Here is a 14235-nt window from a genome sequence, read left to right on the forward strand (position 1 = left end):
AGAGGATGGCAACACTGCAGTAGCTATTGGAAAGAAATAAGAAGCAGAACTGACCTATTTTTCAAAATCTTTTGCTTTACTAACTTGTTTCCATGTTGGATCCCAGTGTTATTTCACTGTTATTTCGGTGGAGTTATTTCAAAAGCGTTATAGAAAACATTACCTATCAAGAATGGATTGCTTTGATTAAATCATTTGGAAAAGGGCTGCATTAAACTGAAGAAAATAGGATGTAGAAACCATTTCTAATTCCTCTTTTTCACAGCAAATGCTGCAGATCTTGGAAACCGTCATAGTTGCAGTTCACTTTGTTCAGAGATGCAATAGGACCTAAAACCAGTAAAATCAATGAAAAATTTATGGGCTTACCTATGCTTCAATTTTTAATTGACCCAAAGATCTGTTTTTTTTATTTTTTTGTTTTTAACAGAAAATGAGTGTCTTGGTTTGAATTTAAAGGTAAGACTTATTTATGAAGATTTATTTATGATGCATTTTTGGAAAAAAAGAGTATTATAAAGAGCTGATAGTTTACAATTGCTTGAAAGAAAATTAATTTGTTGCCACCAAGGAACCTTCTTCCTTTGCAGTATAAGAACACCTAATCATTCATTTTGAAAATCCCACTATGTAGGTATATAAAGGATTATGTTATATATTTTATTCTTCCTTATGTGAAAGAAAGAAACTAAGTGGAAGTGGGAGACAGCATGTTACAGCAAAAGAGAGCTCTCAGTGGTTATTTTCAATTTCTGATCCCAGCTTAACCAGATTTCTATCTAGCATTCCAGCTGGGCCCATCTGACTACTTTCACATTCACTAAACTTGAGGGGAAAAAAAAAAACACTTACTGGGACATTACTTACAAAAACGGTCAGTTATTCTATTGCTAACATTGCTTTTTCTTCAATTTTTTGACCACGTATATTTTGCTTTTGAAATTATTCTTGAGTTTGGACTCATTTGGTCATCAGTCACACGGCATCACATCCTTGCAGAACTTCATGCCTGTTTCATAAAAATGCAGAGAAAGTCTGTATATCAGTCATGATCACCTCAAGTGAATTATTAATATACATTCTACCTAGTAGTTCTTTCCTGATGAAAGAACTTTGAGAGTTTAAAAATAAGTACTTTTTTTTTTTTTTTACTAGCAAAGAAGTTGGTTACAGCAGGAACCTATTTAATCAGTTTTCAAACTCAGAAAGAACAAAATTCGTCAAAAAGGTCTTACATTTTCATTTATTAGGAAAGAACTTCTCTCCTAATTATGGACTGACAGTTCATATCATAATTGACTATTCTAGAGTCATATCTTATACAAACTAGAAAGGAGGAGCAAGATCCATGCTGTTAGGTTAAGAAGCTTTATGTCTACACAACTTTTATATCAGCCATGAAATTATTTTGAGAACTGTACAGCTGTGACAACTACAGAAAACATTAACAGATTTTCCCAGTAAAAATTTTCAAGCGTCCATGATTGACTGGTGATACTGATAAGTGACAACATAATGTCAAGATGGGTAAATGACCAGTCATATATCTTCAATTCAAAATCCAACCACTTTATTGACCTAAAAGAGGGAAATTGTTTCAAAAGTTCTGTTCAAGTTTTCCAACAGTGATGCTGTTCAATGCATTTCAGAAAGGCTAATTGTTAGAGCAGCTTTTCTCATGCTTTATTGTTTCTCTGCTAGAAAGAAAAATCATCAGCTGAAAATCTGCTAAGTGAAAAGCCTCCGCCATCCCCAGGTACTTCTCATTTCCCTGATGTTACTGCAAATTCTTCATTTTAAGGAACACATGTGTGTATTCAGTATACATTTTCCTGCTCTTACTAAAGATTTTTTTTTTAAATATATTATTAGGTGTTCAGGTTGTTTATAGTTTCCAATCTGAGTGAATTTTTAAGTCTTAAGTAAACAACTGTGAAATGATGTAATGAAATTAAAGTCATATTGGAACTCTCGAACCCTTACAGTTGCATCTATGCTAGAGAATGTCACTATTAAGTATCTCCTTGCAACTGAAGTGGTAAATGTATGGTAAGATATGATACATAGTCTACCTTCAGCTAGTGCCATATTTGTATGTTATTGCATCCATGCAACAACTTGAGGCACAGCATCTTTGAACTTTCCCCAAGGTTACGTGTATCACATGGATGGGATACGTGCCTATCACATGTTCGTGGGTTTTTGAATACTTCTGTGCTGCTCAGATATCTCATGCCTTCTCACAGGAAATTAGCAGTGCCTGTAATATAAGTTTCATATGTTTAGTATTATGTCCTCTATAAGAGATAGCTCTGTATTTCAAAACCGATTTTTGGTTTTCATATGTATTCCCATAGTAAGGAGCTGTTCTGTACTAAGTCTTATTCATGCCTACATGCTATTAGGTTATGCTAGCTCTGAGTCTGATGGTAAGGGGAAACCACACCTTTTATTTTAAAAGGTAAGCTGTCAAGCCCATACAGATGAAAAGAGAAATTTGAAATTGTTATCCAGTATTGCTGATGCAATAGCATATCCATAATTTTGCAGGTGATCTTAAATTTAATTTTTGTGAGGACTGTTAGGTAACTTGTATTCAAGCTTCCCCGGGTTTCACTTGAACCCTGCTCAGTGGGGACAAGAGCAAGGCATTCATTGCATAGGTGATTAAAATAAAAGGGGGCAGGCCTGACCAGTCCACATAGGCATATATACTCTAGTTACTGCACTGGGTATTCTTTTCTCACCTCTCTAGTCACCCATGGTAGGGAGAGGGAAGAGTGCTGATACTTTCTTTGCTCTTTAAGGAAGGAAGGTCTTCAGTGTCTGAAAAGATGGAAACTTGCAGCTACTTCTCTTTTGGAAACTCCCCTTCCAAATTCACATTTTTCATTCTCTCTGGCCTTGATCTTTGGGAAAACATGAGCTGATTTATAGCCTACATATTAGCACTCTGCATGAGTAAGACTATTAGAAAAAAATGATTATAACTTGTTGAAAGTATTGCTCTATTCAAGGCTGAGTACCATCTAAACTCTTTGTGCTGTGGCATCTGCAGATATATCTATTCGGTCAAGGCAAGCACGGGAGGCTATGACAAAAGAGAAGTTCAGAGAACTAAAACAAGAAAATTGGTCTCTAAACAATGCATACCAGGCTATGGGCCAACAATTTGAGGAAACAAAACAGCAAATGGAAGAACTGCAATTAAAACTGAAGAGACTAGAAAAAGAAAACAGAAGACTTAAAGAAGCTTCAGAGAGATCGCATAGAGAAGGTAACATGGGAGAAACATTCTTCTTTCCATATAAGCTCTTATGAAGTTTTGTTTTATTTTTCTAATCTCTGACAACCTATTCCTGCAGTAGTGGGTTTCCAATTCATTGATTTGACCAGATAACTATGCAGAAGGCACTTTTGAAGAATAAATATTTTCTACATTTGTAGAAATGTTAATCAAAGGATACTTATATGATCATGAACAAAAAGTTATTTCATAGAATACATGAGATGGATCTGCCATTTGTTACTTGGTTGTTTGAGAATCTAATTTTTTTTTGTATTAATTTTCTATGTGTTTATTCTATTACGGTATTTTGAGAGACGTTCTCTTTTTATGACTCTAGCTTATTGAGAATTTTTCTTCTTACAGTTCACAAATTAATGTTAATATTTCTTGAGTTCTGATTGAGCTCTTTCTTGTTGAATATATATATATATATATATATATATATATATATTTATTTTATTTTTAATTAGAGGAGGATGCAGAATTGCTTTCTCTAAGACAACAAGCACAAGAACTGGTAGATGAGAATGATGCTTTGAAAATAACTGTCCATCGTTTGAATGTAGAGCTAAGTCGCTATCAAACTAAATTCAGACCACTGTCCCAAGAAGAGGTGAGAATGTTGATTATAAAGGCAATTTGTGCTGAAATGTGCCATTGTCCTTTCATTCATCTTTGAGTTTTCAAGATTGTTTTCTCCAGATTTACCCCAAAGTCTACAAATATTTTAGGCTTTTTCTGAAATTCAAAAGAAGCATTTATCTTAAAGCTGCGTTAAAATAGGCTTTTTCCTGTATTAGTAAGATGCTGAAATTTCAGTTTTGTTGGCTTTGTGAGCGTGCGTGTTACATGCATAGCACATGGAGTTAGAAACATAAGCTTGACTGGGGTAATAGCTGTGTATTGCCCACTTTTGCAGTAGGCAGTGGCAGGTGTTTCAAAAGTGAAAAAACTTCAGTTTCTCTTTTAAAAAAAATCTCTTTTAGCATCTAAAACTAAGAAGTTTACCCATGAAAGGACCACCACCCCCATGGCTGGTAAGTAAAATACCGTTTTCACTTACGTGTTGATTCCTTTTTAAGTAAAATAGTAAATTTCTTTACAGGAACCAAAATATCAAGATTTACAGGATATTATTTAGTTACTCTGAACTGTCATACCCTGATAGAATATGGTAAGCATTTATGTTTGTTCTGTGATAAGATGCAGGGCAAAACTTTACAATGAATGTGTGTAGCTCTATTTTGAATTTATGGCAAGTTACAGACCGCATACAGCGACCAAGTTTGAACAATTAAATGTGAAATAAATAGAAGTACTGCTACCCTGAAAATCATAAAGACCCTCTTCATGTTTAATATTGCCTAGCATATAATTTGTTTCAAGGTCTACTGCTTAATTGTTAATTTTATCTCATGATTATTTATATTATGTCACAGTCTGTGAAGTGGAAGGCCTTTGTAACATGTGAAACAACTTCTCCCCTGCCCTATTGTTAGTCAGACTTTTAAAACTGTACAGAAATAGGAAAGTCCTCTCTGTGCTTCGTCTTGCTAGCTAATTAATATCCAAGACTCTTACATGTATTTGCTTAATTTTAAACATGTAGGTTTAATATTAAGAAAAATGTACCAATGTAATGATAATTAAGTACTGAAATAGGTAGCAAAGTGAGAAGGTGGAATATCATCATTACAGGTTCTGGGTCCCAGTTCTCCATGGTGACTTGGACAAACACCTGAGTTTAAATCTAGGAAACAAGAGATTCAGACTACCGCTACAGAAACTTTGTACGTGATAATATCAGATCTCATAAATTGAGGAGGGTGAATTGTAATGAATATTTGGAAGTTTCCTTGGGAACTCTCAAAGAAAATTTTTTGAATTCATGCTACCTGCAGCATGAAATACCTAAAGTTCCTGACTCCAGAGAGCGTAAAAATTCTTCTCCCACTTGCTCATTCATCCTGGCTATGTTTGATTATTATTAATTGCATTCACTGTCATGTTTTAGTTTGGTTTCGTATTCATTAGTATCTACATTGTGCTGCATTACATACACTTACAGGTTGCACTAAAAAGCAGCTGCTATTTATCAGTGTAAGTTCCAACTTTGTCCTTTCCAATGCTTGTTCCTGAGCAGGGCTCTTAAAGTGCTTCTGCAGCATCGTTTTGCTTATTTTAGGTGGTCTGAGCACTTGCACAGAGAAAAGGGGCAATTTTTTATACTGAGAGCGTCAGTAACTTAAGAGAAGGGTGATTAATTTAGTTACTATCCATGCAAATGAATCATACCTCCATATATCATGCATCTTCTCCCCAGACAGAATGATAAAGGATCTGCAGCATGTGAAGATGACTTTTTCAGGTTGAAATGGCAGGCTATATTGGCTACATTTAAAAATGTAGATTTTCTTCAATATGCATTTCCCATGAGAGGAGAACTTGGTTTCTAGATTGAGCTTGCGTAGAACATACTAAGCACTTTTGAAAGTAATGATATTCTGAATTGTGCGCGTCTACTTAAGTTATCCTGTCTGTATTTTAAGAAGGTCCTGAGCTAGTGGTTTCACCTTTGTCTATACTTGAAGTTAATACCAATTGAAAGCCCCTAGTAGCTTGTGAAACTAGTAATATATAGCAGAAGACGACATCTGAAATATTGACATTGTAATTGTTCTATATGGATTGAAGTATATCTTTTTTTCAGTTGGATATGAAGTATTTGTCACCTCTTCTTTTGGCATATGAAGACAGAATAAGAGAAAAGGAAGATTTAAATCTTGCACATGAGGCAAGTTGCCGTTTAAAAACGTGTACTTCTACAAAAAAGCAGAAATAAATCTGTTGAAATTTCTGAAAGGGATTTGGTCAAAGCTGTTTTGCACCTACAGATAGAACTTTGTTTTGCTTTTGCATACATGCTTAACTGTGCTGTCTTAACTTAACTTGGTTGTTTTCTCATTCTGCTCAGATGTACAAGCAAGCACAACCTGAACAAAGGTTACTGTTCTCGTTTATGCCCGCACATGACCAAATTTGAGGATGAGCTTCAGAGCAGAATTGCTCTGTCTTATCAAAGGATTTTATTAATTTGGAAAAGTTAAGCCATAAAACAAGCAGAAAGCACCAAGGGTTTTATGACTGTAAATCCTCTGTATTGTCCTATCATATAAAATCATATTTGGTACTGAAAATGTATAGATAGTATCATCTGGTAACTTCGTGAATACAGTTTCGTGAATTTCTTGAATCCATATTTTAGGGATTTATAATTTGCTTAATTCAAATGACACGTAGCAAAAAATGTAACACAAAATGTAACACAATTCAAATACCTATAGTATTTTTAACCAAATATTACTACATTAACAAAGCAATTTAGGAGTCCAGTATGCATGTCTGACTTAAAGATGAGTAGTGAGACAACACACTGTTATTTAGAAAGGGAACCAGGCATATATATTTATACAAATGTTTTTGTTGATATAAAAATTAAGACTTTAAATATTTACCTTTAAAGATTTTTATGTGGATTCCTTTGTCTTCCAGGAGGATATGAAGAACTTTAAAGCACGTGTTGAGGAATTGGTGAAGGAGAATGAAGACCTGCACGAGCAATTAAATAAAGATAGCTTTATTACTGCTACAGAATGGCAAGTCATTAACGAAAAACATTATTAGTTTTTTGTTGTTGTATGCAAATGTTTAAGACTACGGATATTCAGAAAAAAATTCTGTTCCCTTTAAGTGAATTAAATTTTTCTGAAGAGTTAATAGGGTCAGGATTTTGTCTTGTTGAAACAATGACAATTTGCAATGCCTGAAATAATTTTGGAGTAAAGGTAAAATTCTGAAAGTGCAGTTTTGCACCTGAAGTCCATGTAATTCTGTACAAAATCTTGCAGGTTACATACTTAGCTTTCCTACTCCTACTACTGGTAGGAGAGTGCCAGTGACAGGAAACTGTGTTTATACTTGCATTCGGGGGGTAGTATTTCTCAACTTTTCTAGCTATCATTAGAACAGCAAATAGTTTCTTAAACTTTCATTAATATCCAAAAGACTAGTATTGGCTTCTTTGAAAGCAGAATTAATACTGATTACCAAGCAATAAGTTCTATGCTCAGGATAGTTCAGGTTAAGTCTTTTTATAGGCCCAAAAAACACACTGGCAGTATTTTTCTGGATATCAAAACCAAGTAGATCCAAATCCTATGCAGGAATTCATCACATGTTTTGAAAAATATAACAGAGTTCAGGGTCCTAGTTACATAGCTGTCTCTTGGCAAAAGTCATTTGGCACAAGCGAGTTAGGTAGCTTTGAATCATCAGACATATCTTTCCCTCTTTCTGTCATGTTCTTTCATTTTCTCTGAACAATTGAATTCTTGCTTTAGTTAGTTGAAGGATTAAAACATTATTTCAAATAGATATTTACACTGAGGGTTGTGAGTTCATGTCTCTAACAAGTTTACCATGGGTTCAGATATTGTTTTCAATGATGGTTTCTGTCTGTTTTTTGAAGAGTTTCAAGTTTATTTTTATAAATTTAGACTGTTAGAGATCAGTTGCGTTTTTCTTGGGACATGAGTTCATATCTGAGTGATATTTTATTTATAAACCAATCATCATTGAAGGCACCAGTTGCAAACTCAGGCCAAGTTAGTCTTGGAAGAAAACAGATTGTTGATGGAGCAACTTGAAATTCAACAAGCTAAAGCAAAAGATAGTCACAAACAACATGTTCAAGAAGGTAAGGTGCTTGAGTTGCTAGTTACTTGAACTATGTCAGAGATGGTACTGCAGGGTTTTTACAACTAAATATATACTTACAAAGCAGCACTAAATACAACTAACACTATTATGAAATCGAGCTCTGGTTGTCAACTGATAGTAACAATGAATGTCAATATCACTTATTGAAACTCTACAGCATGCTCCATTTTGACTTGTCTCTTCTGGAAAAAGTGACCAGAACTGTTATTAATAAACAAATACATTTGTTTTTATAATTTAAGAGTACTTTAAAGTTGGTATTTGTGAAGTAGTATTTGCTTATTTAAGTGTTTAATTTAGAATATGTAGGGGCTTTTTTCATTTTCTGCTTTGAAATCACTGTTTATTGCTCATAGTTAATTATACCATAAGGAACAGTATTTTACTCCTTTATAATCTGAAACTCCTTAAAATTACATGCCTCTGTCAAATAAGTAATCAGTTATCTGTTGCTATTTTATCAGAAGTTTGTATTTTCTGAGTACAGTTGGAATTCAGAACACTTCCTAATGAGAAGATCATTTCTTGACAAAGATTTATTTTACTACTGTTCCTTTTTTTAAATCACTTGAGCAAATTGCTTGATGGCAAAATCTAAACTGTTAAAATACAAAATTTAAACTGACGAGTCAACTGTTACACAACACTATGAGCAACTATGAAATAACATCTTACTGATTTAGCTGGAGCTTTACTAGATTAAAAAAGGGCACAGCATGACTAATTCCTTTTTTTTTTCCCCCCCCAAAAGTTTCAAAATTGACCAAACAGATGATAGTTTTAGAAGATAAGAAACAGAGTCAAGACAAAGAAATAACAGAGTACCAGAAGCAGCTGGAAGCTTTGCATTCTACTTGTGAAGAGCTAAAAGTCAAACTGGATAGCAAAATAGCAGCAGAGGAGCACTTTGCTTTGGTGAATGATTTAAAAAGGTATAAGTCTGCAAATGAGCTATAGAGGCACAATTCTGCAAAACGTTCACATGAACAGATCCTTACATGTGTACGTGTTGCTTTGTGGGTAGGAAGTGACTGCAAACTTTTCCTTGCTAATTTTCTTCATAAATAAAAATTACTAAGTACAAAGAAAGGTAAAGAAATATTTCAAAAAATGTTATATTGCTTTTATAAACAGTTAAAATTATAAAAGGAAATCCCACCTCTGGAGACATCTGTAGAATTGTTTCTACCATAGATTACATACTGCTATATGTAACGCACTAAAATCTGAAAGAGGAGACATAAAAATATCATTTATTATTAAAACTAATTACTTTGATCAACACTGACACACATTTTTGATGCCTCTAAAAAGGTCTCGTTCTTTTGCTCCCGTCTTTGGGAAGATGTCTGAAGGATCTTGCAATTTTGAAGTAAAAATATTAAGTTTCTCTAGCCTTTACAATATGGAAAAAAGTGGTGTCAGGCAGTATACTCTGAAAAGTAACATTTTTTAAAAGACATTCAATAAGTTTATTTGCTCTCAAGCCTAGGATAGCAGAAGTTGCTTGTTTCTTGGTACAATACCTTCCTGAAAAATTCTCAGACCTTCTTTTTTGGTGTTGCTAATAATTTATTTGAAAAGAAAATAGGAAGGGAATATATTTGGACTACATAGAATATCGTCATAATTAAATTATATTCAAAATGTAGTCGAATGAGTTATTTGAATAATTTTGTGTTACGCTTCATTCACCATTTGCTGTGTAATCAGATTGTGATACCTCTTTATGACACCGCTGAACATTAAAAATTACCAACTTTTTTTTCATCTCCTCAAATGAGCATCTCTTACCTAAGCTTGTCTTTTTAGTTAGGTAGATATATATTTGACTGTCTGTTCTACGCTGTTTTTTGCAGTCATTTACAACAGGAACAGGAGAAAACGCACTGTGAGATGGAAGATCTAATAGAAAAGATATCATCATTGCAAGCTCAAAACAAGAAACTACTCTTAGAGAAAAATAACTTCATGGCTGACAACAAGATCCTGGAAACTGAGTTGGAAATGAAACAAAAAACAAACAGGTTTATCTCTACATTTTGTATTACTGTCTCACGGTCTCAATATTGTCTCGCATCCCACAGAGTCTAACTTCTACCTTTTGCAGAGTAACTGCATTTCCTTAAACATGTCTTTATTAGATAAAACAGCCCTGCTTATTAAGTAACTTTGCTAAATTTGATTTATTTTCATACACCCTTCTCTGTCTGCAGAGGCAGATTAAGAATATATCTGTATTAATAGTAATTAGGTATAATAGCAGTAATTAGGTAATTAATCGTTTGCATACTGACCTGAAAAATGGCCTTCCGTCACTTGCAGACCTTCTCATGCAGCTGTGTGGTTCAGAGGTAAACCTAAAGTATTTTGAAAATTTAAAGCAGTGTTACTGTTATGGTACTTAAGAAATATGAGCTTGTAACTATTGCACAAATTGTTCTTATGAATCATTGTTACTGTTGTTATTCACACAGCATATAGCAAAGAAACGGGCAAAAAAAAGCCCAGTTCTGGGCAATGATACTTTCAGGATTACAAATACTTGGAACCAATACATCTTTGAAAGTATATTTTATTTGACAGTATGTTATATGACAGTGTTTAAATTTTTGAGACTTGTGCAAGTTGATTTGCGTGCAAAAGTGCAAGCTTTTTTAATACAAATTATTAATTCTGAAGATTTTCCATTTTATATTAATTTTGTAGGCAACTAAAGAAGAAAATAGGTTTTTTGAAACAACAGTTGGAAGAAGCAATGGAAAAAGAAATCGCAGCCTATCACTATCTAACGAACCTTATTGGTTTGGTGGAGAAGATAGCTCAGGAACGTGACCATCTTATATTTTTGGTAATTACCTTTAAATAATGAATGTGGTTGCATTTCCATTCCCAAACCATTCACCAGGTTTCTTTCTGATCATTCATTTTAATGGTCTCCTTATCTGGATGCTTATCTTTGGAAACATAATCAGTCTCCATGTACTGGAGTTACCTAGCAGATTTCTACCAGGCTTGAGTCCGTTGATACTACTGAATTGTGTTTTTGATCTTATGTATTATTTAGGATGGATTTGTCCCACCCAGTTGTAGACATTTGAAGTGGGATCTCCCAGTGAAAGTTAGTTACCTTAAGCGGTCCGTCATCAACGGAGGGGGAAAAAAAGCAGTTTCTACAGGGAAACGTTTTATCTGAGATGCATCTCTCTCAATCGTATAACCAGCAAAGTTTCCAGCTTTTCTCCAGATTGAGCCGAAGCTGGCCATTTTGAACTCTGTAGCCTTCACCTGGCCAGAACAGTTCTATTTCCTGTATACTCACAATCTCTCTTCTGCAACCATTTTAAATCCTTACCTTTATTTATCAGTCTCCTGTCCCAGGATGGAGAAAAGATGGTTCACTCATACTTGAAGTTCCTCCGTTTTATGACCTGGATATTAAATGGTGCACAAGTCTTGCTTTTTACTAATTCACTGTATCTTGGCTAATAGCAGGAATAACTCTGTAAGACAGACTTTTCCATTGAAAAGTTTTAGTGTCAATAAAACCTTTATATATCCAATTTCCTGTATTACCTGCTAGACTTGATCCAGAACCACCTGTCCCTAATTTGGATCACTAAATTTAAAACCTACCTAGGCAGAAAGCTAGACTTCTGTAGGCATCTTGTAGTCAGGTAATCTGTTAAGGTTGCCTAATAGGAAGACCTAGAAAACACAAACAACTTGTTTACCAGTAACAGACCCTAACAATCATTAAGAGCCACTACTGAGCTTGACATGTAAAAGTATGTTATGACCTGCCCACCTTGCCTGAAAATTGAGTAATCCTAGGTGTATTTACTCAGTTCAACTGCTGCTATTACCCTAGCCTTACTCCTTTTTAATTCAGTAGCTGAATTTCTGAAAGAGCACATTGAAATTCATTTTGTGCAGATGTAATCCAGGAAAACCAAGGAGAGCAGAAAGGCTACAGTGCCCTAAGAACTAGCTTATATTCTTATTTTATGAATATTAAAAAAAACTATAATAACCAAATTTTCACAAAGATATATGGATATCCTTAAGTTTAACGTTTGCAGGAACAATGACAACTCACTGATAAATTCAGTAAGAGTGAAACGCAGGAGCAACAGATTACTTTAAAACAGTTTTGATAGTGGAACAGTGATAAACTAATCCAGAGTTAGCAGCTATCAAAATTATTCTTTTATTGTATTGATTTAGCTGCCACACAGCGCATCAAAGTATCATGGCTCAGCACCAAGCTCAAAGACATCAGTGATGCTATTTTAATTTCTTGTGAAAGGAGATATATCTCTGGAGTAGACAGGAGTAATATGGGTAGTTCATGGTAGTCAAGCATTGCTGATTCTAAAACCTGGTTCTTTCTTTCTTGAATGCTGTCAGTGAATTTAAACCTCAGAGTTTAAATATCTTACAGTTTTAAAATTAGTTTATGGTTTACAGCCTATGCAGTCTTTGGTTTTCTTTTTAAATCTGAGACAGTGTAGTTAGTGCTTATAAAGTGATGGAAACAGTCATATAAGGCAGCAGCATTTCATAAGCCACATACCAAAGCCCTACCATGAACCCATGCCAATTTCAAGGGCTCTTTTGAGAGGGGATTACTAATGCAGTCTTGGAAAGATGGGTCTCACTGATACAGGTGGAGTCCCCAAACATACATCTGTAGAAAAAACATACAGAATTTGTTTGGATTACAACATCAGTAGCTAAGATCCTTTCAAAATAAAGCTGTTTTAAGGTATGATTTCGCTGGCCAGTTAGCATTCACAGTCTGTTGATAAATTATTAATTAGCCGTTATAGCCATTTTCAGGATTCTTTCTCCATCTTGGTTCTAAAGGCTATTGGAGCTCAAAACAGAATTGCTTTGTCTTCCTCTGTGCATGTATTTTGTCTGCGCTAAAGTAATGATTACATTTAGCTATGTAATTATACATTTATACTGTATTTTTGCAGGCCAAGTGTTTGGAAAATGAGAATCATGGTGTTCTCAACAAAATAGTAGAAGGCAGTCTACGCTTAGGAAGGTTAGAAGAAAAAGTTAAGGTAAGCAATATTTCTAAGTATTATATAAAACACTTATGTTTGAATTAGAAAAATAAAAACAATGACAGATTATTGATGAAAGACTTCTATGGATTATTTTATAATGAATTAAAAATAAATGAATCACCATTATAGTTATCACAAATATCCTTTTCCATTGTATTTGTACACTACATATCTGTCAGGTCATTGCATTAGCCTCATTACTTGAAAAGTTATGCCAGATTACAAAATAATTGAAGATGATATTTGTATTCTACCTCTGTTCTGTAGTGTAATCCAACTATTCTCTCTCCTACTTTTTTTAGTTTGTATTAATGCTTCAACTGAAAGTCCATTAAGATTAGATTTGGAAGAGCTGCCAAACATATCCTCAGTATAGTTGTTATAAGTATTTCTATGTGGCCATAGGGTATGAGTTTCAGAAACTTAGACTGTATTTAATCATCTAACCTAATTAGAGAATATATTATAACTTATCTTCAGATATATCTAAATAAATACAAAGTGCAAAGTGTGTGTAATTGCAATGTAATAGTGTATAGAGTGAATTATATTTAAAACTTTACTTTTCTAACATCTTTGTGTTACAGTAATTCAGTGTAAATACTTTGACAGCCTCAGGGTTTGAGCTATGATTCACAATTTTCTGAGCTGACTTCTTCACAAATAATTGGTTGCAATAGAACTAAATCATGATATATCATCAAATGTATTTCTCAGGAGAATGAATAAATTGTAAAAATCGGACCACAAAATACAATGGTTAGTTTGAAGTGCACATTCTTTCACTTAATTAGGTTCTTAACTAGTAGATACCATTTTCCTTAAACCGTTGGAAACCGAGGTTCACATCTGCTGTGACAGAAAGCCACATAACCTCTTTATTTATATCTGTGAACAAATCAGCAGTAGAGCAAAATTAGTTTAGACTTTTTCCTCCCCTCTAGGTTTGCTGTCTCAGTATATAGATCTATCTAACAGAAGCAAGCCTACTGTTATCTTTGAGGAACACAAAAATAACTGCAATGAAGCAGCAAGATAGTATTTAGCATGGCCTACTTTCATCTACTACTTTCCCATACTAGCACA

The 14235-nt window shown here is 34.1% G+C and overlaps 1 protein-coding gene across 3 annotated transcripts in view; it reads left to right on the top strand.

Moving 5' to 3' along the window:
- The window catches only part of CEP89 (centrosomal protein 89), a 40896-nt gene that overhangs the window by 8565 nt on the left and 18096 nt on the right, over positions 1-14235 (top strand). For 2 of the 3 annotated variants that reach the window (XM_068955714.1, XM_068955715.1), the window contains 12 exons: positions 431-459; positions 1702-1756; positions 3059-3277; positions 3760-3902; positions 4276-4326; positions 6000-6083; positions 6842-6945; positions 7930-8045; positions 8820-9000; positions 9928-10095; positions 10778-10919; positions 13054-13143. In XM_068955714.1, coding sequence (XP_068811815.1) covers positions 431-459; positions 1702-1756; positions 3059-3277; positions 3760-3902; positions 4276-4326; positions 6000-6083; positions 6842-6945; positions 7930-8045; positions 8820-9000; positions 9928-10095; positions 10778-10919; positions 13054-13143 — 1382 coding nt within the window. The remainder of the gene's footprint in view (positions 1-430; positions 460-1701; positions 1757-3058; positions 3278-3759; positions 3903-4275; positions 4327-5999; positions 6084-6841; positions 6946-7929; positions 8046-8819; positions 9001-9927; positions 10096-10777; positions 10920-13053; positions 13144-14235) is intronic. The other variant, XM_068955716.1, reaches the window with a different exon arrangement.

The sequence above is a fragment of the Struthio camelus genome, chromosome 10, assembly GCF_040807025.1.
Source record: "Struthio camelus isolate bStrCam1 chromosome 10, bStrCam1.hap1, whole genome shotgun sequence".
In the NCBI taxonomy this organism is placed as follows: Eukaryota; Metazoa; Chordata; class Aves; order Struthioniformes; family Struthionidae; genus Struthio; species Struthio camelus.